Source organism: Protopterus annectens, chromosome 5.part1, assembly GCF_019279795.1.
Source record: "Protopterus annectens isolate FY-2018-M chromosome 5.part1, PAN1.0, whole genome shotgun sequence".
In the NCBI taxonomy this organism is placed as follows: Eukaryota; Metazoa; Chordata; order Ceratodontiformes; family Protopteridae; genus Protopterus; species Protopterus annectens.
The window spans coordinates 342,897,436-342,923,105 of NC_056736.1; the positions used below are offsets into that span (position 1 = coordinate 342,897,436).

General features: G+C 41.1%; 1 protein-coding gene across 1 annotated transcript in view; it reads left to right on the top strand.

Moving 5' to 3' along the window:
* CLPB (caseinolytic mitochondrial matrix peptidase chaperone subunit B) overlaps positions 1–17,802 on the top strand; it is a 2,847,862-nt gene extending 2,830,060 nt beyond the window's left edge. The window contains exon 16 of the mRNA XM_044073023.1: positions 17,380–17,802. Coding sequence (XP_043928958.1) covers positions 17,380–17,622 — 243 coding nt within the window. The 3' untranslated portion in view covers positions 17,623–17,802. The remainder of the gene's footprint in view (positions 1–17,379) is intronic.
* The last annotated feature ends 7,868 nt before the right edge of the window (positions 17,803–25,670 follow it).

The following is a 25,670-nucleotide window of genomic DNA, read 5'->3' on the forward strand; positions in this document are numbered from 1 at the left end:
TTATAAATTCTAGGAACCTTTGGGCTAGGGTGTTGGAGCTAGAGTAATGCTCCCAGTCTATGTTTGGGTAGTTGAAGTCGCCCAATATAATGTTGTTTGGAGAGACCTTCATATTTTCCAGTGTTCTCAGGAAGGCTGAGTGGGGTTCCTGGGTTTGGGAGGGTGGTCTGTAGCAGGCTATAAACTGGAAGGCAGTTTTACCCACTGTTAGTTGCACATGGATAGTCTCTGATGCTTCGTGCTTTGCCACCAACCTGGAGGTGTGGGTATCTTTGATGAATATCGATACTCCCACTCCTTTTGTGGTTCGGTCCAAGTTTTGGGGCCGAAAAGCATGGTATGAGGTATAACCTGGTAGTGCTGGGGTGCTCCCGGGAGCCCTGAACCAGGTTCCAGATGCAGAACTCTCTGCATCAAGCACAACTTCTCTTAAAAGCACTCAGGGAATACGCTCACTCTAGGGGCTGGTTCCTCTCTATATCTGTCTAGATCCCCAATAAGACTCCCCACTGGCACAGTTTTAGAGTTGAGTCCTTAGCTAGGGTTCCAGACTAAGTTCTCCCCTCCAACACCTTGTCTGTGAAACCAGTGCTTTGTGTCCCTGCTCCAAGCAGCTGACACACACACACACACACACTTTGAGATTTGATTTGTGCACACACACACACACACACACACACACACACACCTGGGAAAGGCTGGCACAGATTTACCCTCTGTGTCCCATCCTGCCCAGACTATAAGGTAGTTATCACTGCCACTAGTCAGTTACTATAAGGCTCTTGCAAGGGTACCCAGTTATACTGAGTGAAGTTAATACTGATACCAATAGTATTGTTGACCAAGCAGTAAGGCTTTCAGGAGTGGCCAGAGTTTTCACCAAATAAATATTTGCAAATGCTCTCAAAGGTTAAAATATTTCTCTAAAAGGACCAGCTACAATGAGAAGTTTAAATATATTGAATAATAAATAATAAAAGAACATGAAAATACTAAATATCTATTTACAGTAAACACCAGAGTTTCAGACATAGGAAATATTAAAAATAACACTGATGGAAAGTTTCACACAGCAGTATTTAGCTAGTCTCACTATCTGTTCCTGATTGACTAAAGGAATTACTGTTCTTACTTACTGAATAGAGCAAAGCAAGGTGATGTGGTTGAGTAGTCCTTGTTGTCAGATCCAAGACAAAATAAAAAATGCTGCTGAGACTTCAGTCTCCTCTAATATTAACATAATTTCTGTACAGAGTGACATCACATACATCTGGTCATCTGACTGTTTCCCGCACTATCCCCCATCACTAGAAGCTACCAGGGTTTAGCATTTATGTGCTACAATACACACTGATAGAACTTTGCTCAGATGTGGTGCCGCTGCTGGAAGTCAGAAAACTATAAAACCATTTCACTGTCAGACATTGTGTCTCTGGCTCCCTTCAAGACTGTGGGATAACATCTTTGTGGCTTAACCCATAAAGCAATTTAATATGAATATTTTGCAGTCGGGTGGATTAAGATTAACCTCTTCACTTCCAGTATATGCTGTTACAATGTATACATTTAAACAGTTACAGTAATTCATGTACATTTATTTTCCTTCCAGCAGGGCATACTATTGATACAGTTTATCATAAGCAAACCTCACAAATACATTTTCAGCACAAGCATCTGTACAAATCAGTTTGATGTACAAATGACATATAATTATTTACAAAATTCCAGCTAGCTGTGCTGTCATATGTTACAAATCCATTGCCCTAGTTTTCCTAGCATGGCTGGCAGTACCTCCCGTTGTCACAGGAGCATTTCTTCCTCCTCAAAATGTAGAGATATTTCAACAGTTCTTCCTGAATTTCTCCAGTCAGATCCTGGTATCTGCAAGGAAGTTTCTCAGGAATTTGGAGTATGTAGTATATATGATTCGCATGCTCATTCTAACCCAACTCCACATGTTAAAAATCATTTAGTACTGCAGATTAGTCCAGTCTCAGCATCCACACCCTTGATCTTTACAGATCCCATATCTTGGCTTTGTTAACAGTAAGAGTCTATGTTGGATAGTCTTGGTATCCAGTTCTCCCTTTCATCCCCCCTCCAGTCTGTCACTACAGATGCATCAGACCTGGCATGGGGAGCAGTTTCCCAATGGGTAAAAATGCAAGCTCTGTGGAACTGTGTAAATAGACAAAAGCACATAAATGCCAGAATGATCAATGCTTTAAAAGCCTTAGATCTTCTGTGGTCACAGGACCTCTGCAAGTTTACATAGACAACACCACAGTGATGTGGTACATTTGTATATTTGCTGTGACAGTCTGAGAGATGGCAACTAAGCTTATCTTGACTCCTCAGGCATCATACATTCTGTCTGAGTAAAACATGATTGCAGCCAAGCTCAGCAGGACCAGTACAGACCTCGATGAATTAAAACTTCATCCTGGTGTTTTCCAAGAATTGATCCAACTGTGATGAGCTCCTCAAGTAGATCTGTTTGCCTCCTCTCAGGGCAGACAATTAAAGAAATTCTGCTCCTGGACTTCTTACAAACAGGTCTGGAAGACAATGCCTTCTCACTCCCATGGATAGGAATGTTCCTTTGTGTTTTCCACCCTTTGCACTGATATCCAGGGTTCTAACAATGATCCAGAAGGACTGTCCAAAAATTGTGGTGGTGATTCCTTTTTGGCCCAAGAGGCAGTTGTTATCCCTTCTTTTCAGTCTGGCCAAAAGCCATTTATTTTATTTATTTATTTATATTTGTTGACCAGGAGTGTCCAACTGGACGTAGGTCCATTTTCAGCAGAGGCCCGGGGAGAAAAGCTCCACAGTTAAAATAAACAGACAGTCATTACATTGGATTACATAGCGATTAACAATTTACATAGCAATTACTTACAACATATTTACAGATGAAGAACATAGTACATCAGTAGACAACTAGAATCTCTATCTGTGAAGTACATAACAGACATTAACAAATGTTACAAGAAGAAGTTCCTGCTGTATAATAAGTACTGGCTTATGAGCATCTGAGCTTGCTATAATCAAGGTAGTTAGTGGAGTTGAAAGAAAGGTAGTGGTTGGATGGGGTGGGTGATATTAGAGTGGGAGTTGCAAGGGCATAACCAGCATGTTTTAGGTGCGCTTTTAGTAAAGTTTTGAAGTGGGTGCATGATGGTATGGAGGTAATTGTGGGTGGGAGGGAGTTCCATAATTTGGCTATGGTGCAAGAGAATAGTGCTTCACCAGCAGAGTTATTGGCTTTAGTGATCTGCAAGTGATTTTTGTTGCTGGATCTTAGTGGTCTGGTGGTGTGATAGGAAGATTCTGGAGGAATGGGACATTTAGTGGATGGTTTACTAGTTTGTGGGTGAGTGAGAGTTGATACCATTGAAGGAGGTGAGGGAGTTCAAGCCAACCCCGTTCAGCAAGTGAGAGACAGTGTTGACTACGGTAGGATGCCCCTGTGGCGAATTTGGCGATTTTGTTGTAGCAGGTCTCTAGCTTGTTTAGATCGTATTACCTTAGGTTGGTATATATTGAAGAGGCATAAAGTAGGGTGGAGATAAGGTTGGAATTTGCTATTGAAATCTTTGCTGCTTTGGTGAGAAGTTGCTTATTTTTGTATAGCGCTTTTTTTTTATGGTCATGGATATGTGAATGTCAAATTTTAGTTTATTGTCTATTTCCACTCCTAGCAATTTGGTGTGTTCAGTTGGGTATATAGTGGTGTTGTCTTTTGCTGTGATGTTAAAGTGAGAGTTGTTTTGAGTATGTTTGGTGGGTTGGAAGATGAGTAGTTTAGTTTTGTTTGGGTTGAGTATTAATTGGGCATCGGATAACCAAGTTTCAACAGAGGAAAAGGCTTCCTGTGTGACTTTTTGCAGTTTGGGTAGGGACTGGGCTGAGCAGATGACGGTTGGGTCATCTGCATATTGTATGAGTGTGCCATGTTTGGTGGCAGAGGCTAGATTATTGGTGAAAACAGAGACGAGTAGGGGTCCAAGGATGGATCCTTGGCGAACCCCCTATGGAGACAGTTATTTGGGGAGATATGTCATTCTGCCATACAACGGATTGTTGGCGGTCAGACAGGTAACTCTGAAACCAGTTGGTGACTGATTGTGAGAAGGATAGGTTATTGAGGACAGAGATATGTTGTTTGTGTGGGACCATGTCAAATGCTTTAGATAGGTCTAGGAAAGTAGCAGAGGAGAGATAGCCATTGTTTTTATGCTGAAGGATAGTGTTAGTAAAGGAGAGTAAGGCAGTGGTGGTGCTATGGTTTGGTCGGAAACCAAACTGAGTATTGGAAAGGAGGTTGTTAGTAAGGAGGTAGTCTGAGACCTGAGAGTGTATGCATCTCTCTAGTATTTTGGAGAGTGGAGAGAGAAAAGCTATGGGGTGGTAATTGGTTAGTTCTGTGGAGGGTCCACCTTTGTGAAGGGGAATTATATGTGATACTTTCCACAGTGTAGGAACATAACTTTCTGACAGAGATCGGTTAATCAAGATGGATACTGGGTAGGCCAGAGCATCAGCTGCGATTTGTAGGTATTCACTTGGGAGGTTGTCTGCTGCTAATCTGGTGGGCTTAAGTTTAGTTAAGAGTTTTTTTATGTTGGAGGTAGGTACAAGAGAAAAAGAGAAGGCAGTGGGGAGATTACTAGTTGAAGGTGTGGGTTGGAGGGGAGGGGGGTTGTGTTGTTTAGCTAATGATAGTATGGTTTGTGTGAAGTGTGTGTTGAATGAGGTAGCAATATTTTCTGAGGAGTGAGGGATGTTAGGAGGAAGGGTACTGACTTTACCTGGGTGGAGGATGGAGTTTATGGAGGACCAGAATTGTTTGGGGCTGTGTTGGGAGGAGTCTAGGGCAGACTGGTAGTATTGGAATTTGTCCTGTTATATTAGCTTTTTGACTCTATTGCGTAGTTCTAGGAATTTCTGTCTAGTTGAGGGGTTTTGGTTTTGAGCCAGTGCTCCCAGGCTTTATCCCTGTTTTTCATTTCTGACTTAGTGGTTTTCTGTAGCCATGGGGAGGGTTGTGCTTTGATTCTGGAAAGTCTTATGGGGGCATGGTAATTAAGGATGCTGAGGAAGGTAGTATTAAAAAATTCAACTGCGTCATCAAGACTGAGGTACTTTAGAGGATGCCAGTTACATTCTTTGAGGTGTGAGATGAATGTGAGTGGGTTAAAGTTTAAGTTTTTACGTATTTGACGGTAGATGACAGGTTTAGCTTGGTATCAGTATTTTTTGAGTAGGAATGTTGGAGAGTGATCACTGAGGCTATCTGATAAGCAACCTGTTATATATGACTGGGGGCTCTTACTGACTAGTATCCAGTCCAGTGTAGTGTGCTTGCTGGAGTTTTTATTTATCCTGGTTGGCAGCTGGACTAGTTGGGTGAAGCCATGAAGGTTTACATGATGGGTTGGATGGTTGCCAGAACAGGATTGCCAGTCAATATTGAAATCACCTAAAATGATAGTTTCTTGGGGGAAATGGTGGGTAGACCAGCTGAGGAGGTTTTCTAGTGGGGGGATGTTTTGGCCAGGTGGGAAGTAGCATCCAATTATGTTGATGGTTTTGTTTTGGTTTATTTTGAGGTTGGTATATATTATTTCTTCATTGCCTATTTGTGGAGCTGATGATTTTAAGATCTAGATGTTTAGATGCTGTTTAAATATTATAGCTACACCGCCTCCTTTCTTGTTTAGCCGGTCTACTCTTAGTATGCCATAACCTGTAGGGAGTATTTGCTCACTGCTCACAATTACTAAAAGTTTCCTTACAGAATGGATTTACCCACACAAGTGGTTATTTAATGCACTTCATTATAAAAATTCAACTAACTGCTTAGATATTTTATACGTTTTAGGCACCTTATTGCTAAGGATGTGCTATAGGTAAATAAGGAGGCAAAAACCCTGCTACTAGGAGATCATATATTTACAAGTAGAAAAGATTTCCTGGTTGGTGAAGAACAAAATACAGGACCCTGTTCATGCCCGGATGCCTCTGATTCTTAATTATTTGTATGAGTTACTGTTCTCTGGTCTTACTTGTTTCTCTGTCAAGGTGCATTTGTTGGCCATTTCTGCTTGTGTGCCATTTGATCTCCCCTTTCTAACCATATTCAAGTTAAACACAGGAATCATAACTTTGTGCTGGAAAAGCTTACTATTTTTCTATTTGAATCAGCTTATCAAGCTCAAATGAGGTGCTTAACATGGCAGAATGTTTTCCTAGCTAGGAGAGTATTTGAGTTACAAGCACTTATCATGAGTCAAACCTACCTCATTTTTCACAAGGGCAGTGTCTCTTTCAGAACTATACCAAACTGTTAATCTCTGGTTTCTTTCTGGAACCGCAAAACAAGGGAGAAAAGATTCTTCACACACACTGGATATGCAAAAGCAACTTACATACTATCTAGGCAAAACTCGAACATTCAAGAAAATCAATCAACTGTTTTGGATGCTATGAAGGAGGAAAGGACAAACCAGTGTCAAAGCAAACTGTTTCCAGGTAGTTGTCTCAGGGCATTGTTTTTGTTATACTCACTAATAAGCCATTTCCAGGCAGGGTAAGGGCCCACTCCACAAGTACTTTGGCTTCAGTGGTTTTCTGGAAAGCGTTGGAATGTAGAAGTATTTTAGAGGCAACAACTTGGTCCTCTGTCTATACCTTTACAAACACTACAAACTACATTCCTTTTCCAGGTCTAAAACAGGCTATTCAAGGAGCATTTTCCAGGGGATGCTGGAATCGTCATTTATTTGCCACCTCCCTTCTTAGTTTCTAAGCTGTGGTAATTTACCCAAATAGCTTATATTGCTGCAACAATGATGTATATGTCGAACATAATACAGTGTTGCAGTGGCTGCCCCTCCCACCAGCCCCCTTATTTTAATGTTTTTCCTTTGTGGTTAGCATTGTCGCCTCACAGCAAAAGGTTCTCCCGTTCGATTCTCGGCTGGAGTGCCTTATGTGTGGAGTCTGCATGTCCTCCCCACAGTCGAGTGACGTTAAAGACATGCAGGTAGATGCAAGCGTGAATGGGTGTCCCTTCTTTGAAGATTGGGCGTCGGCCTGGCAACTCGGCACCATAAACATCCTCTGCCAATCATTAGCGGACCGGAGTTCTGCTGTGGTGATCCCTAACTGGGAAAAGCCAAAAGACATTACTATTGCCAGGATGTGGATTTATAAATCATTTAGTACATGGTTTTCTCCTGCTGTGGTTAGTAGCAATGCTTTTTTTTTCAGGGCTCTTTCTTCAGTTCTTAGGCAAAGATGCTATTCATTCGTGTGTCTTTATAGGGACTTCCAAACAGTTGGAATAAGTAAAACATGCCCTCAAACTTTGAAAGCTGGCCGGTCACAAGGGTTAGGCTCCAACTAGCTTAAGCTACTGCAGCAGTGATTTATTAGAACATCTAGAGTTATGGTAAGTTTACTTACGTACCTGTACTTCACAAGGCAGTAAGGTCCAGGAGACCATAAACAGTCTAGCCCAGTTTCCCAATTGCCCCACAGCACTGTCTTGATGAAGTGCTTTGAGCAGAGTCACACAATAGGCAAATGAAGGCTGTTGGAATCAAGCTGTAGACTACAGGTAGTAGCTTGTTAACAGCTCTGTTGCCTTAATTCTGTTTAGCAGCTGAGCTGAACACTGGGATACTTGCGACTGTATTAATGAGGAAGACTAGTACTACATTCATACTACATTGAGAGAATCATCCCATAAGGCAAACTGATCAGCTATGTATCTCTTTTATTAAGGAAAAACACAGACACTGTCAAGACCTTTTCTGAGTGCTCAACTGTACGCTTTAACTTCTGTTGTGGTCCACATAACAAGGCTTTGGTTATGGAGGGTAGAGCTTACTCTGCTAGCTCAACAGCCACCACTTCAGGCTTCTTCAAGAATGTATCTGCCCAGAGTGCTTGTGTGACTGCTTTTCAGGCATGCATTCACACATTCTGAAAACTTTTCATGTCCAGTTTAGAAGTTAAACAAGATTTGCTTCACCTGTCCTTCAGTACATGCTTTAGAGTACCCGGCGACACCTGGGAGTTGAGGTTACATCTGTAGTCTCCCATTCATATGATGATATCCTGCAGCAGTGATCCTAATATTGAACATAGTACAGTTATATAAGTATACTCACTTTAACAGTAGATGTCCTAGTAATAAGCTGATTGCTAAGGGTCAAACTTCCTTCCCCAGCTCCAGGTTTTCTAATGAAGTTATTCCACATAAGTAATAAAAATTGTATTAGTGTGTGGAGGCATTTAGGGCATGTGTGCGACATACTTTAGTACAGTGAGTAACTGGTATAGATTTACTACTTGCTTTTGTATCTTTTTAAAAAATGTTGAGGTTCCTCTGGCCTTCTTCAGGGCAGCATTTTGATATCATAACATGTTACATTTGAACACCAGATATTACTATTGGAAGAAGGCATGCAGTATGTTCCCTTTCCTCTCCTTGGAGGGAGTGGAGGGCACCATTTTAATCTGCATCATCAGACATCCTGTAGAGTCACTGGAGGGTAGAATGATTTGCATTGGACCAAAACATGTAAACCTTAAGATACAGATGCTTATATTATTTATTTATTTATTTATTTTCAGTTTGATTACCGGGGAAGTCCACTGGGCCAAGAAGTGCCCATTTTCAGTGGAGGCCCGGGGAGAAAAGCTCCATGTGCAATACAGTACAAAGAAGGTTACATAATGAATGAGATGAAATACAAGAGTAAGATTCATACATTCAAAAAAATAGCAAGCGTAATATACATCATGAGACAATTTAAAAAAGCAAAACACAATTTTTTTTTTTTTTTTGTTACTCTTAGGAAATTCACAATATTTACAAGCTTGGAGTTTATTTAAAGTCAGCTAGTTCAGGTTCTTTAGAGAAATTAGAATAAGGTTAAGAGTAAAGTAGAGCAGGAGGATGGAGAGCTTAGTGTGAAGAGTTATGTAGGGTGAAAGCAGGAGCATTTCCATTTGGAAGATAGGTGTAGGAAGAGTTGGTTTTTGAAGGATTCAGTGTTAGGTATAGTCCTAAGAGAAGGAGGGAGAGAGTTCCATTTTTTACCTAGAGAGAAAGAGAGTAGAAGCTGGCTGGCGGGACGTTTGGGTTTGTGAACGGAGATTAGGTTTTGGTGTTCAGATCTCAGAGATCTGTTTGGGATGTAAGGGGGAAGAATGTTCTTTAAGGCTGGGCATTTATCAGGGGAGAATATTAATTTGTGAGCGCAGGTTAGTTGGAGATAGTCTAGGTGGTTAGGGAGTTCTAACCAATTCAGAGATTGAAGGCAGAGGCAGTGGTGAGTTGATGTTTTGGATTTAGTGGCAAATTTGGAGATCTTATTATAGCAAGCTTCAAGTTTAGAGGTGTTGGAAGTGGACAGATTGGTTAGTAGAGGGGCTCCATATAGAAGAGAAGGTAGAAGGTAGGTGATTGCCAGGGTGTGCCTAGAGGAGTTGGAAAGAAATTGATTGTTCCTATATAGCATACCTAGCTTTTGGTGGGTTTTCTTTATGTTATGTTGAATGTGAAGATCGAATTTGAGGTGTTCGTCTAAGGTAATGCCAAGGAGTTTTGCAGAGGGGACTACTTCTATAGCAGTGTTTGATTGGCTTAGGACATTGAAAGTGTTTTTGTCAAAGGAGGAAGCCTTGGAGGGGAGGAAAATTATTATTTTAGATTTATTGGAGTTGAGGGAAAGGTGGTTTTGGTGCATCCAGTTCTCTGTAGTGGAAAATGCTATTTGAGTTTTAGTCAGTAGTGCAGGAATGTTGGGGGTGGCACAGACCAAGGTAGAGTCATCAGTGTATTGGATGACTGAAGTGTCAGGGATGATGGTGTGAAGGTTATTTATAAAGATGTTGAAAAGCATGGGTCCGAGGATGGATCCTTGAGGAACGCCAGTGGGTGTAGGCAAGAAGGAAGAGGAGGAGTTCTTCCATTTGACAGCTTGAGATCTGTCAGATAGGTAGCTGGAGAACCAGGATAGAGTATTAGGGGAGAGATTAAAGCTGGCAAGATGAAGGAGAAGGTGTGTATGGGAGATGGTGTTGAAGGCTTTAGAAAGATCTAGCAGTACTGTGGATACAAAGAGTCCAGAGTCTCAAGCTAGATTGACAGTTTCTAGGAAGGATAGTAGGGCAGTTATGGTACTGTGGCCAGGACGGAAGCCATGCTGGGTGGGAGTTAGAAGGTGATTCTGAATTAGGTAAGGCATAAGTTGGTGGTGGACACATTTTTCTAGGATTTTAGATATTGGTGAGAGGAGGGCAATGGGGCGAAAGTTAGAAATAGAGGTGTTTTTGCCTCCTTTGTGTAGAGGAAGAATGTAGGCTGAACGTCAGAGTTTGGGCACATATGATTCATTTAAGGATCTATTAATCAAGATACTGATTGGGAGAGCAATACCTTCAGCTGCACATTTGAGGAAGGAGGAGGGTATGTTGTCTGGAGCATTTGAGCAAAGCTTTAATTTGGATAAAAGCTTTTTTATAAAAATGGTGGATACAGGTTTGAGATGGAAATTTAGGGGATTGTTATTAGGGTTGTTGGGTGTTGTGTGGTGGGAGTTAGGTGGATTCTTATTTGGGAATGTTTTGGTTAGCTTAGCTATGGATTCGGTAAAGAAGGTGTTGAAATGGGAGCACAGTTCACTATCAGTTAAACTAGGATCAGGGCAGGGGTTATTCCTAGATCCAGGATGGAGAAGGGAGTTGACTGATTTCCAGAATAGTTTAGGGTTCTTGTTGTTGTTGGACTGAAGTTTATTGTAGTAGTTTTTTTTGTCCTTGGTAATATGTTTTTTTACTTGGTTGCGGAGTTGTGTGTATTGGAGCAAGGCAGAGGACAGTTTACTTTTCTGGTAAAGCTTCCAGTATTTGTCTCTGAGATGCATAATTTGTTTAGATTCTTTGGGGAGCCAGGGAGCAGAATTGGCTTTGATTCGTTTGTTTCTTAGAGGGGCTAGGGAGTTAAGAGTATTTAAGAAGATAGAGTTAAAATGCTCTACAGCGTTGTCGAGAGGGAGAGTGTTTAAGATTTGCGAGTTAATTTGTTTAAAGATGTTAGAAAAAATTAAAGGGTTGAAGTTGCTAAGGTTACGAGTTTGAATATAGACATGTTGGTGTTGAATGGAGCTTGTTGATCGATGGATGAAGGCAGGGAAATGGTCACTGAAGGTGTCAGGGATGGTGCCAGAGAGAATGATTTTGTTTGGATGGGAGACTAGTATCCAATCTATGATGGAACCTGGAGGATGGTTTTTATTAGGGTGAGTTGTTGAATGGATTACTTGGGTGAAGTTATAAAGGTTAATGGATAGTGAAGGAGATGGCGTGTTGATTTTATTCCAGTCAATATTGACATCGCCTCGAATAAAGGTTTCATATTTTATTTCAGTTGAGGCCCAGTGAAGAATGTCTTCAAGGGTGGAGATATTGTTGCCAGGGGAGATGTATATGGAAATTATGCAGATGTTTTTATGTTTATTCAACCTGAGAAGGCCTGTTGTGATTTCAGAATTTTTGAATTGAGGGGTATGGATTTGAAGAGGAATTAAGGAGAGAAGATTGGAGTAGATTAGAGCAGAGCCTCCACCTTTTTTATTTATGCGGTCACTTCTGAGGATGTGGTAACCAGGAAGTAAGATTTCTGAGTAAGAAATATGGGGTTTTAGCCAGGTTTCAGGTATGGCTAAGATGTCAGGTTGGTTGTGATTAATCCAAGCTTGGACCTGGTGAAATTTGTTGTTAAGGCTTTGGGCATTGATAGTGAAGATCTTAAGAGTGCTAAGAGGGGTAGTGGGTGGAGAAGGGAAAGGGGAGGAAGTCTTATTTATAGTGGGAGAAGAAGAGGGTGGAGGGATGGAGTAGTCTGTGCTGAGGCAGGGGCCAGTGTTTGGATGAATGTCTCCAGATAAGGCTAGGACGTTACAGGTGATAGGTTTTGGCGTTTGGTGTTTGCATGGTAAGTATTTATCAGAGGTTAGTAGAAATTTAAGAGAGAGTGTTTTTATAGAGATAAGGAATAGCTTGAGATGGAAAAGGTGCAGTGGGTTGGGAAGGATAAGGGAGGAGGATATGGTGTGGAAGTGAGAGAGTAGGGAGGATTGAAGTTGGGTGTTAGGGATAGTTTGAGTAGGAGGAAGGAATTGGGGAGCTTTATGGGAGTAAGCAGTAGCAAGATACAGAGGTATTAGTAAGAAGAGAAGGAAGCAGGGGAGTTGGATAGTGAAGGGAACTTGGGAAGGCATGTTTAGAAAATGGGTGGGGTAATTAATGAGGTAGAGAAAGGAATTTAATATGCTAGTTGAGAAAGGAAGGTGCAGAAAATGGATGGATAAAGTTAAAATAGAGGACAATGACAGGGGAAGACTAAGTATATAGAGGTTTAGGAATTAGAGTGGGAGGAGTAGTAGTGGGTGTGGAAGTAAGAGGAGGAGTATTCTTTGATGAAAGAATTGGGGAGGGGTAGTTATAACAGGACTGTGATTGGATGATAGAATGGGGAGGGGTAGTAAATGAGAGGGCTGAGATTGGATGATAGATGTGGTAGGGGTAAGTTAGGAATAAATGTAGAGGTACTAGGGGCGGGTGAGATTTGGGGGCAGGGTAGGGGAGCGGAGTGAGCCCGTAGGGCGAACGGAGCGGGTTGAGACAGAGGCGTATGTTGTCAAGAGAGACAATCAGTGAAGTAAGGAGAGTACAGGTGAGTCAGAAGGTAAGAGGTATGGAAGAGTGATAAGAGGCTTATAAAGAATGGAAGTAGTATATGTGAGGAGTAGCCTGTGATGAAGATGCCTTAAGACAGAGAAGATTTGAAAGCCAGTGGGACAAGAGAAGCAGGGGACTTAGTCAGGTTGATAGAGCAAGGAGGGTGTGGAAAGGTCATCGAGCCTATGTAAGGAGATACGGAAGAGAAATGTGTAGACTAAAAAGGCAAGAAATCTAGTATAAAGGTGCCACCTAGTGGTCAGCTACCGAATTACAAGTATGTAAGTCAGCTACGGGGTATCTAGTTGAGGGAGAAAGGGAGATGAGTTTGTGAGTACTAGGAGTCTAAGAAAAGAACAAGAGTGGGGAAGAAAAGGGGAAAGGAATAAATGGCTAAAATACATGAGTAGGGGTAAGAGCAATGCTAGAAGAGGGGGGTAGTTTGGCTGCTGGCTGCCCTGACTGGGGTCTTGCCTAACCTAGCAGTATATATAACACAGTGTTATGGCTACAGTCTTTTAAGTAGGGACCACATACTTTCACTTTCTTTTCAGGGAGGTCACCCAGGGAGCTGGTAGTGGAATTCTTTGCTCGGTATTAATTCATTGGGCAGTAGGCAGAATACATTCAGTAGGTTAGGTGCAGGGACATGTAGGAACTTGAAAGCTGGTACACATGGAGAGAGAGAAACAGCTAGTGAGGAAAATAGTACAGTAGCTAGACAGCATATGCAAAAACAAAACGTTTACTTAGTCTCAGAATCATGTGAAGATTCAGTAGGAAAAAATACAGTATTCTATTTGTGCAGCAGAACTCACAACAATGTAAACTTGTAGCAGATATGTCTAAGAAATTACAAAATAGTAACACTTTAAAATATAGTTAAAGCCAGTTCTTTGCATATTAAGAATGTAGCATATAGTTAATTCCAGTTCATAACTTAGCCAGTACTGACTCTTAAAGAGGGTGCAGCAGGGTAAAGATAAAGCTACTGGTCTTTAAATGTAATGTAAGCTTTAAACTAGGATAAATATTCAACTACTTCAACTAATGTACTCACTGTAGAGGGAGTAAAGAAGATACACAGTGATTATGTGATAAGCTAGCTACGTTCTAACTAAAGGGAAAGAGTAGCTCCAAAGGTGTTTCTCGGCAGTGTAACAGTGGAGGCTGTTTAAAGCTATTGCTCTAGCACTACATCGTTTGGAGCTAATATATGTACAAAAAACGCAGTCAACATAAAGGTGATTTATCTTCATAGGCAGTAAAGGAAAGGAGAAAAAATAAATAAATAAATAACTCAGTGAGTTAGGAGCCTTCTTATACCCTAGACTTTAATAGCTCCGCGGCAAAGCATTCGCCGGTTAGGTTGCCACGTGTGGAACGCCAGGTTAGCGTTCGCGGCAAAAAAGAAATAGTGTATTCCAGTCAATCCGTAAATAATTACAGTAAACTAGTATTGGGTATTAGGAAATCCGTTAGAACAGAGCAGTTCACGTAGAAGTGTGGAATCCTCTATTTGTGCACAGCACTAAAGTTACTATGTGGGTAGCTGATTTAGTCTATTACAAGCACTACGCTATCCAGCTAAGCAAACTCTATAAACAGGGTAATAAATAAAGATCTTTGTATTCTGCTAAATTAGATCCTTTAAAGCTAAACGCTATCCTGCTGAACAAACTTTCGAGTCAAGGTAGCACATAATGAACGCGATAAGCCCAGTACATAGGGCAGTTTCCACAAAGGTTACAGTAGTCAGTCGCAAGTGCACAGCTCAGATTAATTGCAGAATGTGCGACAATACAACAGTATGAAACTAAGCAATTCACTGATACGCAGAATGATCGACAGTTTTTAACAATTATCAGAATAATCAATTTGCAGATATATAGTTGTTAAGACGAAGAAACAAAAATAAATAAGTCAAACAGTTCTGGGCCAAGAAGTAATTGTACTTCTGATTGAAATGGACTCAGACACAATTGTACTTCAAACTGAATTGGAACCACTAGCAAGTGAACTTCTAAACTGAAATGGACTCACACGCACAACGCTGTTAGTCTTTAGCAAGTGCGACCAAAAGATTATTATCACAGAGAGATATCACATCTGAAATCTAATAAAAACAATATAACATGTATGGAATACTGAGAAATAGGTACAGTCAATACTACTGCTTTCAGTTATCTAAAACACTTACTGTAGGAGGAAGCTCCAGAGCAGGGGGCACAGCAGCTAGGTGTGGGGTGAGAGATGAAAGATGGCGTCCTCTAGAATGGGGTATAGATATAAGGTAGGAGAGGATAATAGGGCAGAGGGGGAGGGGAGTTAATTACGTCACAAGTAAGGGGCAGAAGCTGCGAAAGTAGTAGCTGCAGTCTTTTAGAGGGTGGGAGGAGGATGAGTACTGGGAATAGCACAGAGTTGATAGAAATAAGGAGTAGGAAACTGGGAGCGCAGGAATGAAGTAGATAGTTAAAAATTGGAGAAGCTAGGTGGGGGATGAGACAGAGGTGTATGTTGTCAAGAGAGACAATCAGTGAAGTAAGGAGAGTGCAGGTGAGTCAGAAGGTAAGAGGTATGGAAGAGTGATAAGAGGCTTAGAAAGAATGGAAGTAGTATATGTGAGGAGTAGCCTGTGATGAAGATGCCTTAAGACAGAGAAGATTTGAAAGCCAGTGGGACAAGAGAAGCAGGGGACTTAGTCGGGTTGATAGAGCAAGGAGGGTGTGGAAAGGTCATCGAGCCTATGTAAGGAGATAAGGAAGAGAAATGTGTAGACTAAAAAGGCAAAAAATCTAGTATAAAGGCGCCACCTAGTGGTCAGCTACCTAATTACAAGTATGTAAGTCAGCTACGGGGTATCTAGTTGAGGGAGAAAGGGAGATGAGTTTGTGAGTACTAGGAATCTAAGAAAAGAACAAGAGTGGGGAAGAAAAGGGGAAAGGAATAAATGGCTAAAATATATGAGTAGGGGTAAGAGCAATGCTAGAAGAGGGGGGTAGTTTGGCTGCTGGTTTCCCTGACTGGGGTCTTGCCTAACCTAGCAGTATATATAACACAGTGTTATGGCTACAGTCTTTTAAGTAGGGACCACATACTTTCACTTTCTTTTCAGGGAGGTCACCCAGGGAGCTGGTGGTGGAATTCTTTGCTCGGTATTAATTCATTGGGCAGTAGGCAGAATACATTCAGTAGGTTAGGTGCAGGGACATGTAGGACCTTGAAGGTTTCACTTTCTTTTCAGGGAGGTCACCCAGGGAGCTGGTAGTGGAATTCTTTGCTCGGTATTAATTCATTGGGCAGTAGGCAGAATACATTCAGTAGGTTAGGTGCAGGGACATGTAGGACCTTGAAGGTTTCACTTTCTTTTCAGGGAGGTCACCCAGGGAGCTGGTAGTGGAATTCTTTGCTCGGTATTAATTCATTGGGCAGTAGGCAGAATACATTCAGTAGGTTAGGTGCAGGGACATGTAGGACCTTGAAGGTTTCACTTTCTTTTCAGGGAGGTCACCCAGGAGCTGGTAGTGGAATTCTTTGCTCGGTATTAATTCATTGGGCAGTAGGCAGAATACATTCAGTAGGTTAGGTGCAGGGACATGTAGGACCTTGAAGGTTTCACTTTCTTTTCAGGGAGGTCACCCAGGGAGCTGGTAGTGGAATTCTTTGCTCAGTATTAATTCATTGGGCAGTAGGCAGAATACATTCAGTAGGTTAGGTGCAGGGACATGTAGGACCTTGAAGGTTTCACTTTCTTTTCAGGGAGGTCACCCAGGGAGCTGGTAGTGGAATTCTTTGCTCGGTATTAATTCATTGGGCAGTAGGCAGAATACATTCAGTAGGTTAGGTGCAGGGACATGTAGGACCTTGAAGGCCTTTCTCGCAATTCTTTAATAGACTTCGAGTGAGTAAAGTAAAGCCAACCCTTAATATAGATAATGGTGGGCACCATACCTCTCAGCTGCCGAGAATTTTGTAGAATGTCCAGATTTTGCTTCATATTTTTGGTTTGTTCCTCATAAAATTTGTGGTGTTCTGGCAAATCATTGTGAATTGAAGTCCATAAATAATAACAGACATTTGAATTTCAGACTTCATACCCTTCAGGTAATGCAGGCTAATGCAAAACTTATTATTCTAGTAACTTTCTAAGTCTACTATTTAAAATCTGTCCCTGATTTTGAGCCTTTGTTCCCCCATTATTTTTGGCTCCATCTAGAATTCCTATGCTAAGTGGTTGTCAGGAAAGGTGGGCTCCCAGTCTAGCCAGAATGATGACCACTGACACTCCATTACAATGATTCTTACATGTTATCTAGACGTTAGTGCATTTTCCATGAAATAGGGAAATTTGCAGTAGTCTTTAATGGAGATTCACTAGTGACTAGGAATGTTGAAGTGATCAGAAGCCTATCACTTAATCAGGTGGAAGTTGGAAAAAATAATAAATTAGATAAGGACATTACTAACAGCACATGGAGTATACCAAGTCCCCATATTTCATTTCTTACTTTGTTGATTAGTCTTACATACAGAGTCATGCTCACAGGTAGTCATTTCAAAACCTCTTCTGTCATCTTGTCATCTAGATTTAAAATGTTTTATTTCTTTTGCCAGGTGGAGCGTCGTGTTGTTAACCAGTTAGCTGCTGCATATGAACAGGACCTGTTGCCAAGAGGCTGTACTCTGCGTATCACAGTTGAACATTCTGACAAGAACATCCTGAAGAGTGATTTCACATCTAAGGAGAATGGTGCAGCTCCTGTAATACGCCTAGAAATAGTTGATAAAGACAGCAGAAGCAGGAAGCTAGACATTCAGACTCCACTGAATCCTGAGAACATGTTTCATACATTATGAACCTCAGCAGCCTTTACAAATGCAGAGTTTAGTTGATCTAGAAGGACTGGAATGCAAAAAGTAACTTATATAAATCCTCCAGCAATTATAAGCCTATCTGGTTATGTCGATGTCTGCATTTTCCTTTGACTCTTCCAATAAAGAAAGCAGAGATAAATCTTTTTTCTAATTTACCCATTACATTTAGTAAGCTTATTTATGATAACACAAAGTGTAAGTTATGCTTTCATTTAGGAGTTCATTTGCACAGTGATTTCAGTTTCTTTGTTTATGTGCTGTGGAAGGATGAATGGGTTTTACATGGTTGACGTCACTTAATGATTTCATCTCTGTGGAGTAGTGTGAATCTGATCTTTTCTGTATGGTACTTCTGCTCTAGCCATGACACTGAGGTGCTTCTACTTTGTGTTCTTCTACTTTGTGTTCTACAGTCCCTACACAAAGAACATTTTCGTGGAATAAAATGAGAAGAAGATTAAAATGATTTGAGTAAAGTATATTTCTCCTGAAATAAAACAGGTGAAAAATTGAAGCGCCTCTTAAATGTTTGGCAAGATGTTAAATTCACAAGAATGCCACCTCATTTCTGCTCCTAAGAAAATAAAAAACTAACATAAGTTACACTGTAGTGTAGAGAGCCACTAACTTCTGAAAGGTGACAGTAAGTTTATTTTTAATGTTTTGCCTCAATCCCCCCATGACGATTTTATTTTATTTAGTTTTGTTTACAAACGTTACAGTGTAGCTTAGGAATCTAGTAATTGTGAAGGATGACAGTGAAGATTTTTAAATGCTCTGCCCCAGTCCACTTGTGACCATTTTATTAATTAATTAATTGATTTATTTATTTATTTTTAACCAGAGTAGAGCACTGATCCACATGGACCTTTTTGAGACTGCTCAGGCGGGCTGCCTAGTTAAGTGACTTGTTCAGTCACACAGATATGCAAGTGGAGGCTAAGAGAATCAAGCTCTGGACCACAGGAAGCAGCTTGTTAACAGCTCATAGACTTTATCCTCTGTGGTAACTACCAGGGGATCTCTTAGTCTTACTCCCCTTAGTGACCTATATTCCCTTCTGTTCCAGCTGTAAACTAACAGGGCAGGGGAGAGGGCAACAGTTGAGGAATTCATGGCATCCTTCTTCAGGGTAGAGTTTTTTGTATATGCCTCTCCCTCAATACTTTTTTAGCTGGCATGCACATGGCAGTGTCTGCTGCCCTGAGGCTGCATGTTATACACTTCCACACACCCGTGTCTGCAGCTAGTTCCCAAGTAGTCCTGAGCAATCACGGTCCGTGAAGAGTCCCTAAACTCTGGAGATGACACATCAGTCTATCCAGTACATATCACTGCTGTTGTTGGACTCTCGTTAGTTTTTTTTCTCTGGTATGGGCAAGATGGACTTTGCCTGTTACTCCTGTCTTTCTGGCCACCTTGTATAGTAGGACAACCAGTAGAACCATATTCAGCTGGCAAGTGCTCAAAAACCTTTACACCACAGAGGTGAGATTTGACAGTTCATAGGGATTAATGGTTAGTCAAGTTTGGTATTAATTTTTTTTTTATTTCCTGTAAGTTTAGACCTGCACATTATTTAAAGAACAAACTGTTGTAAAATAGATACATATTCTAAATTAGTTATGAGCAAATACATGTGCCCTTGTTTGATAGCCAAACATGACTGTGTTTCAGGAGTGCAGTTTATTGTACATTTTAAGGGCAAGAAATATAGTATGGTGATTTGATATAAGATGGGTTACACAAAAGTTTAAAATGAGTTATATATCACCTTTTGTGTTATTATCTGGTATAGACGTATATTTTAGGTTTAACCATCCTAGAGTGTAGCTGCTTTTGTTGTGGTAGTTGTCATAGTCCATCATAGTTTCATAGGTGAGTGCTAAGTTAGCTGCCCTTGTGGACCATTTTAAGCCTTGTCAATTTCCCTTTTTGGCTTGAAATAATGTATCCCATTTAGTTATAGATTGGTCTTATCTATTCCTTGGTTGATAATTATATATTACCCCTAATGAGAATAAATGAGATCATACCAGAGATCATTTGAGGGTACCCATGTATGAGATAAAGCATTTAGGAGCTGCAGCTGTCCATTAGTACTACAGGGGTAGTACTAGGTTTAATTTTCTGTTTCCCATCCAGAGATCTAAGTTGCACTTGAAAATGGACAGAGATGAACTTTGTTATTTTGCCAATGGGTAGTCTGTTCCACAGCACTGGTATTCTCTACAAAATATACCTGTGCCTCCAAACCATTCTGTTGATGTTGCAGAAGAGGTTTAGATCACTAGACTGAGTATTTCTGATGCCATTTGACTTGCTGATGTGCAGTAAATCCATCAGTAATAGGTTGGGGGATGCCTTGTATACTTGTAGGATACCAAGTACAGTGACAGGGCTTGAGTTGGTCCACGTAGGACGTGTTGTTCAGACCTTTAAGTAAGGTATATCTGTGGGTGTTCCAGTTGTTGCATATGTCTGGACAGATACATGCTAAAGGGGGCAGTATATTCAATGATTGGCCTAGTGAGGGCTGAGTAAAGGGGGACAATGACCTCCCTAGATCTAGACACAATCCCTTAGTTTATAATCTGTGCAGTGTAGAAGGACTGTCTTAAATCAATAAGACATGTTAGTCAAAAGTTAGGTCAGTGTCCACATAACTTAAGTTCCCAAATCATAAACAACTGTCACCTATTAGGAACATATTGTTAATGTGGTAGTTCCTTGGAGTAAATGATTTCCCAAATGATTTAGTAGTGCATTTTTTGCCAGTTATTTATTTGAGACAGACCTTCTTGCAGGATGGCTAAGACATTTGGGGATTGAATGACTGCTCCCAGCTTGCAGTCATCTGCAAACTTGGTCATATATATGCATTTAAGCTGAGAAACTGTTTGTTTGGATGCAGTCTGATGAAGCGACCACAGAGGTCATGAAAGCGTTTACTTTGAGCTCTTCAATAAAGATTTTTTGCATTTTTCATCGAAGCATCATTGTGTTTATCCTGAACAGTCATGGTAGTTTGGCTTTGTTCTTCTGTTGCTGTATTTTTGCCTGCTCTGAGCCCTTCCTTTGCAGTTGTTGGTATACTTTTTATTTTTTGGTCATATACAGCCCTTTGGTATTGGCTTTTACTTCAGAAAAGTATATGCCAACAGTAGAAGTCCCAGCACATAACCCTGGTGGACTTCATTGGGGACTGGTCTGTTTGTGCAGGTAACTTTCCCTATTTTGACTATCTGCACCCTATCTGTGAGCCAGTTGATAAACCAGTGGGTGACAGAGGGGGTTATTCCCAGTTTATTTAGTTTTTCTACTATGCCTGAGTGAGGGGGTTGTATCAAAAGCTTTGGCCAGTTTGAGGTATGTGGTATGCCCTTCTGATCCATGGGAGGTTTCTGTCCTCTCTGAGTTTGCTTTAGGACAAGTGTGTTACTCTTTGACAGGTGTACCACCCCAGTCAAACTCCCCACATGACACTGTCCCTGGAGTGGGACTTTGCCATTATCCATTGCTTTGGGGACCTTTTCAAAAAAATCCATCAGGTGGAGTAAGTATGACCTGCCCTTGAACATGAACTGAGATGGGTCCAGTGCTTGGAGTTTCCCTATGTCCTGATTGATTAATTCCTCAAATCTTTCCATGGCTTTGGATATGAGGCTACTAAAGTTCTAAATAAATAAAGTACTAAAGTAGTAGATCACAGAGGAAGAAGGATACTAGCTCAAATGTTCTGCCTTCACTGCCCAGGTTTCTCTACCTTACAGAAGTACGGGTTGCATCACTGTTTTGTACACCATATTTTTCAACTTCCTTGATATTCTGTCACACATAACCCCTGATACTCTGTGTGAGATGGCTGCAGAACGTCTGAGTCTAGCTTTGACTTCCTCATTTAGACTTCCCTTCTCTTCAGTTACCCTTCCCAGATATTTGAAGCTGTTACGCTATTCTACTATTTTGCCTTCTGTCTCAGTTTTCATCTTCTTCTGATTTCTCTATTTGCTGCCATCTGTCTTGTTTGTACTCAACTTCATTCCATGTTCCTTTAGTTTTGCATTCCAGACTTCTGTCATTCGGAGATGCTCCTCTTCAGGGACTGCTTGTATCATCCTATCAGCTGAATACAGCAGCTTTGTTAATCTGTTCTCTCAAACATATTTGCTAATGCAGTCCATCACCACTATGAATAGCAGTGGGCACAGATCTGAACCTTGATGCACATTTTAGAATCTTTCCGGGCATTGATTAGATTTTTTTTCACTCTGACTTCCTTTTTAAATCATCTGGCAGAATTGTCTAGGCTGAAATGTATGTGGTGTGCATTGTGGGAGTACAGATGCTTACATTATGTACATGAGAAAGGAAGACAGAGAGTTATAATTTTTAAGAGATTGCAGTAGATTATTGAAGCACCACTAAATGTGGCATATATCTATGTGTTGTATGTTTGGGGGACATTCTTCTGACATTGTGGTCAAATAGTGCATTTAATTTGAGAAAGAAACTGGCCTGCAGATACATGTGTATTATAAAATACTATGTGAATATTTTCTAACAAAAATATTTGTCCTAATTAGAGAAGTCAGAAGTGCCTTTTAGTAATATTGTATTGGGAGGTTAGGAAAAACTAAAGAAAACGGAGGATGACTAGATTTTCAAGGGCTGAGTACAGTTTTTCCTAAGTTTAATACTGATTAGTGTAATGTCCATTCATGCATTGTATAAACAAGAACAGGTCAACATTTGAGTGTGATTAACTAAATTTGAAGATTTAAGCACTTTCAACCAAAAAGTTCTTCATTAGAGCCAAGTATCAACACAATAAAACCAATTTAAATATACTCAATTTAAATCACATGACACAACATATCCGATCAAGAATAAATACTTGGCTTAAAACAAACTTACTTACACTGTTTAAAGTTCAATTGGTGCTTTAAAGCCACTTTGTAATTGATGTTGCTGTTCAGACATGGTGAGGTGTAAGCATTAAACATAATCTGCCACTTGACTTCTTTGAAGTAAAGTTCCCCCTCTCTGTCTCCATTAAAATCTTTAGATACATAGTGAATAACTGTAAAAATGAGCTTTTAAAAACCTTGACTTTCTGCTGAATATTTGGCTAAAACGTTGTCATAATTAGTTTTAACTCTATACCGGTGCTTGTAGACTCACTTCCTATGCTCCCTTAAAGGTTTTGAATGTAATGTGATTGGTATGAATTGCTTCTTCTTCTTTCGGCTTTTCCCGGTTAGGGGTCGCCACAGCGGATCACCTGTCCGCTCATGATCCAATCAGCCAAATAAACTACATGTTTGCAAGAAAAAGTAAAAAAACAGACACACTATAAGTTCTATCCACTGTAAAATTAGGACTATCAGAAATGTACCTGCACATGGCACAACCCATACATTTAAAACTACCAATTTTCCTGGTTAGTGTTGTATTTTGTAGCACTTCCATTAATGACTTGCTGCTGCATGCCTTTTTATTGATAAATAAAGGTTTGTCTCCACAACTTTCTTAACCTGCTCATTAGCTGACAAAATTATCCAATTATTTATAATCTGCTTAGTAGCACCATTGTCAAGTGTAACAGTCAAAGGTATGGAGAGAGACCAACTTTTTATGTTTTGAGTACTCACAGACAAACAATGCTTGGTGTCGCCTGCCATAACCCCCCGTAACTACATCATTGGGATAGCCACTAAAAACAAATCTGTCATGTAGTGCTTTGGAAAACCTATCCAGCAACTCAACATCAGTGGTGAGATGCCTCAATCTGACCAGGTGGCCATTTGTAATGTTGTGTTTCAAATAAGTGTGGTACATACTAGAATAATGGAGTATTGCATTACTAGAACAATTTTTGTAACTAATAGTGGAATATAACAAAGAAGTTCCCTGCTTTTTATATACTTCTACATCTAAAAGTTGAATGCCCACCTTACTAATATTAATAGAAATTTTCAAAAATCTAATACTTTCATTCATATCCTGAAAAAACTTGATCTGATGTTGTTAATCTTTCCATTCATCACTGATGGGTTCATTTCCGAGCCCTTGGAGCTGAGTCTGCCTTTTTACCAAGCTCGCTCCAGCCAAAATACTCTCAAGCTAAGTCTCTACCCAGAATGCCCTTCTCCCTGTTACCTCAGATCTTGTTTGCCGCATAGCCGTAAAGCCACGTTTCAGCCGAGCTCTCAGCCAAGTGAAACCTTTTTGATATTTGTGTGGAAAATTTTGGATATCATCTTACTTTATTAAGCGATTCGTTTTTCTAGTGTCTTTCTTCTGCCTGACCTTGTTTTTTCCTATCTACCCATAGTTACCGTTGGTACACTTTCAAGTACTGTTGTTGGTATGGCCTTTCCTCCCTTACCCTTGTGGTATTTCTTCAATACCATAGTTGGTATTGTTTAACCTATTAGCTGACTTTTATTCAGGTATTTCTCTTCTTTTTTCTATCATACCAGTGTATTGATATATTTGTGACTTTTTTGAATGGAGTTGACTTTGATTATAGTTGGATTATACAGTTGGCCTGTGGTGTTTTTTCTCTATCAAGATGTCGGATAAGAAGGGTACTTCAGGTTTTAAGCATTGTACTTCATGTAAGGGCAAGTTACCTAACAGTGATTCTCATGATGACTGTGTATACATTTTCGGAGTGTCCCACCTTTCGGTGCAGCCTCCTTGTGACATTTGTCAGAGTTTCAGACAACGCACTCTTAATGAGTGCAAAAATAAACTCATTCTGAAAGGGTTACTCAAGTCTCCCTTCTCAGAGGCCATTTCTGAGATGGAGGTCTCAACCCCTCATTCTAAGGACAAAGAGAGATCCCACTCTGCTCCTTCTTCACCATCCGGTGATCAGAGCAAGCCTGGGAAATCAAAGGTCCCAAAGTTATCTTTGGAGCATAAATCAGCCTCCTCGGCTCTGTCTTCGGCTCTGACCATCTCAAAACCTTCGATACCGGCACCCGTTTCGGCACTGGTCCTGCCTCTGGCACCGATCATAGACCTTACTACACCTATTTCGACTTCTGCACTTGTGGCCACTTCAGCTCAGGGCACACCTTCGACTACGCCATTAGTTTCCATTTTGGAACCAACCGTTTCGGCTCCGAGTGCCACTTCTGCACCAAGCGTTGTACTGATCTCACTGGATTTGACCCCTTTGCTTCCAGTCTTAAAACAAGAGACTTCAGTGCTGGCAGACCTGGCACCATGGACCCAATACTCTCCCTCCATGGATCCATTTCTGAGCCAAGCATATAGCCCCTTCATTGAACATACTGAGTCCCTGTCCGGAGTATCCACTAGATCCACCGGGAGCCTTTCTGAACACGACATGGTGTGTCTTGTAGACTAGCTGTTGTTAGCCAGAGGGATACCCACACTTTCTAAGACCCATCCACCTGCAGGACTTGGGTTGCCTTATCCACGGACTCCATCTTACACTCCTCCTTCGACCATCTTGGTTCCTAAGCCTTCTGCTCCAACATCTTTCTTGGAGCCCATCACCTAGAACCCTACTGTGCATCTCACTCCGGCTCCAAGTTTGTCCCTTTGGTCTTTGGTTCCCGCTGAACTGGTCCTTCCTCAATCTGGGGATTGGGGGACGGGCATGTCAGCTCTGGGTATGGAGCCACCTCTCTCCTCGGTTCCATCCTCGGTGCCGATAGCCACGTCCACACCGATCCTGCTTGAGGCTCCATCCGTGGAGGTGGGTTCATCGGAGTGTGACCCCGGTCCAGAGGTTGTCTTTCTCAGCTCCAGGCTCCCATCCCTCTTCTGATGGGCCTGCCTTCCCGCACGATGGAGAGGGCTCTTGTTTCTGGCAGCACTCCAATGTCGGAAGCCCAGTTTTCACCCCCTGAGCTACAGCTGTCACAGACCACCCCCCGGGACACCGGGCAGAGAAGCAGCAGGACACCCCTGTTCAAGGTCCCCGTTTTTCTGAATCCTCTTCAGAGACCCCCACTGAGGAGCCCTCTCGAAAGAAGTCATGCAAGAGG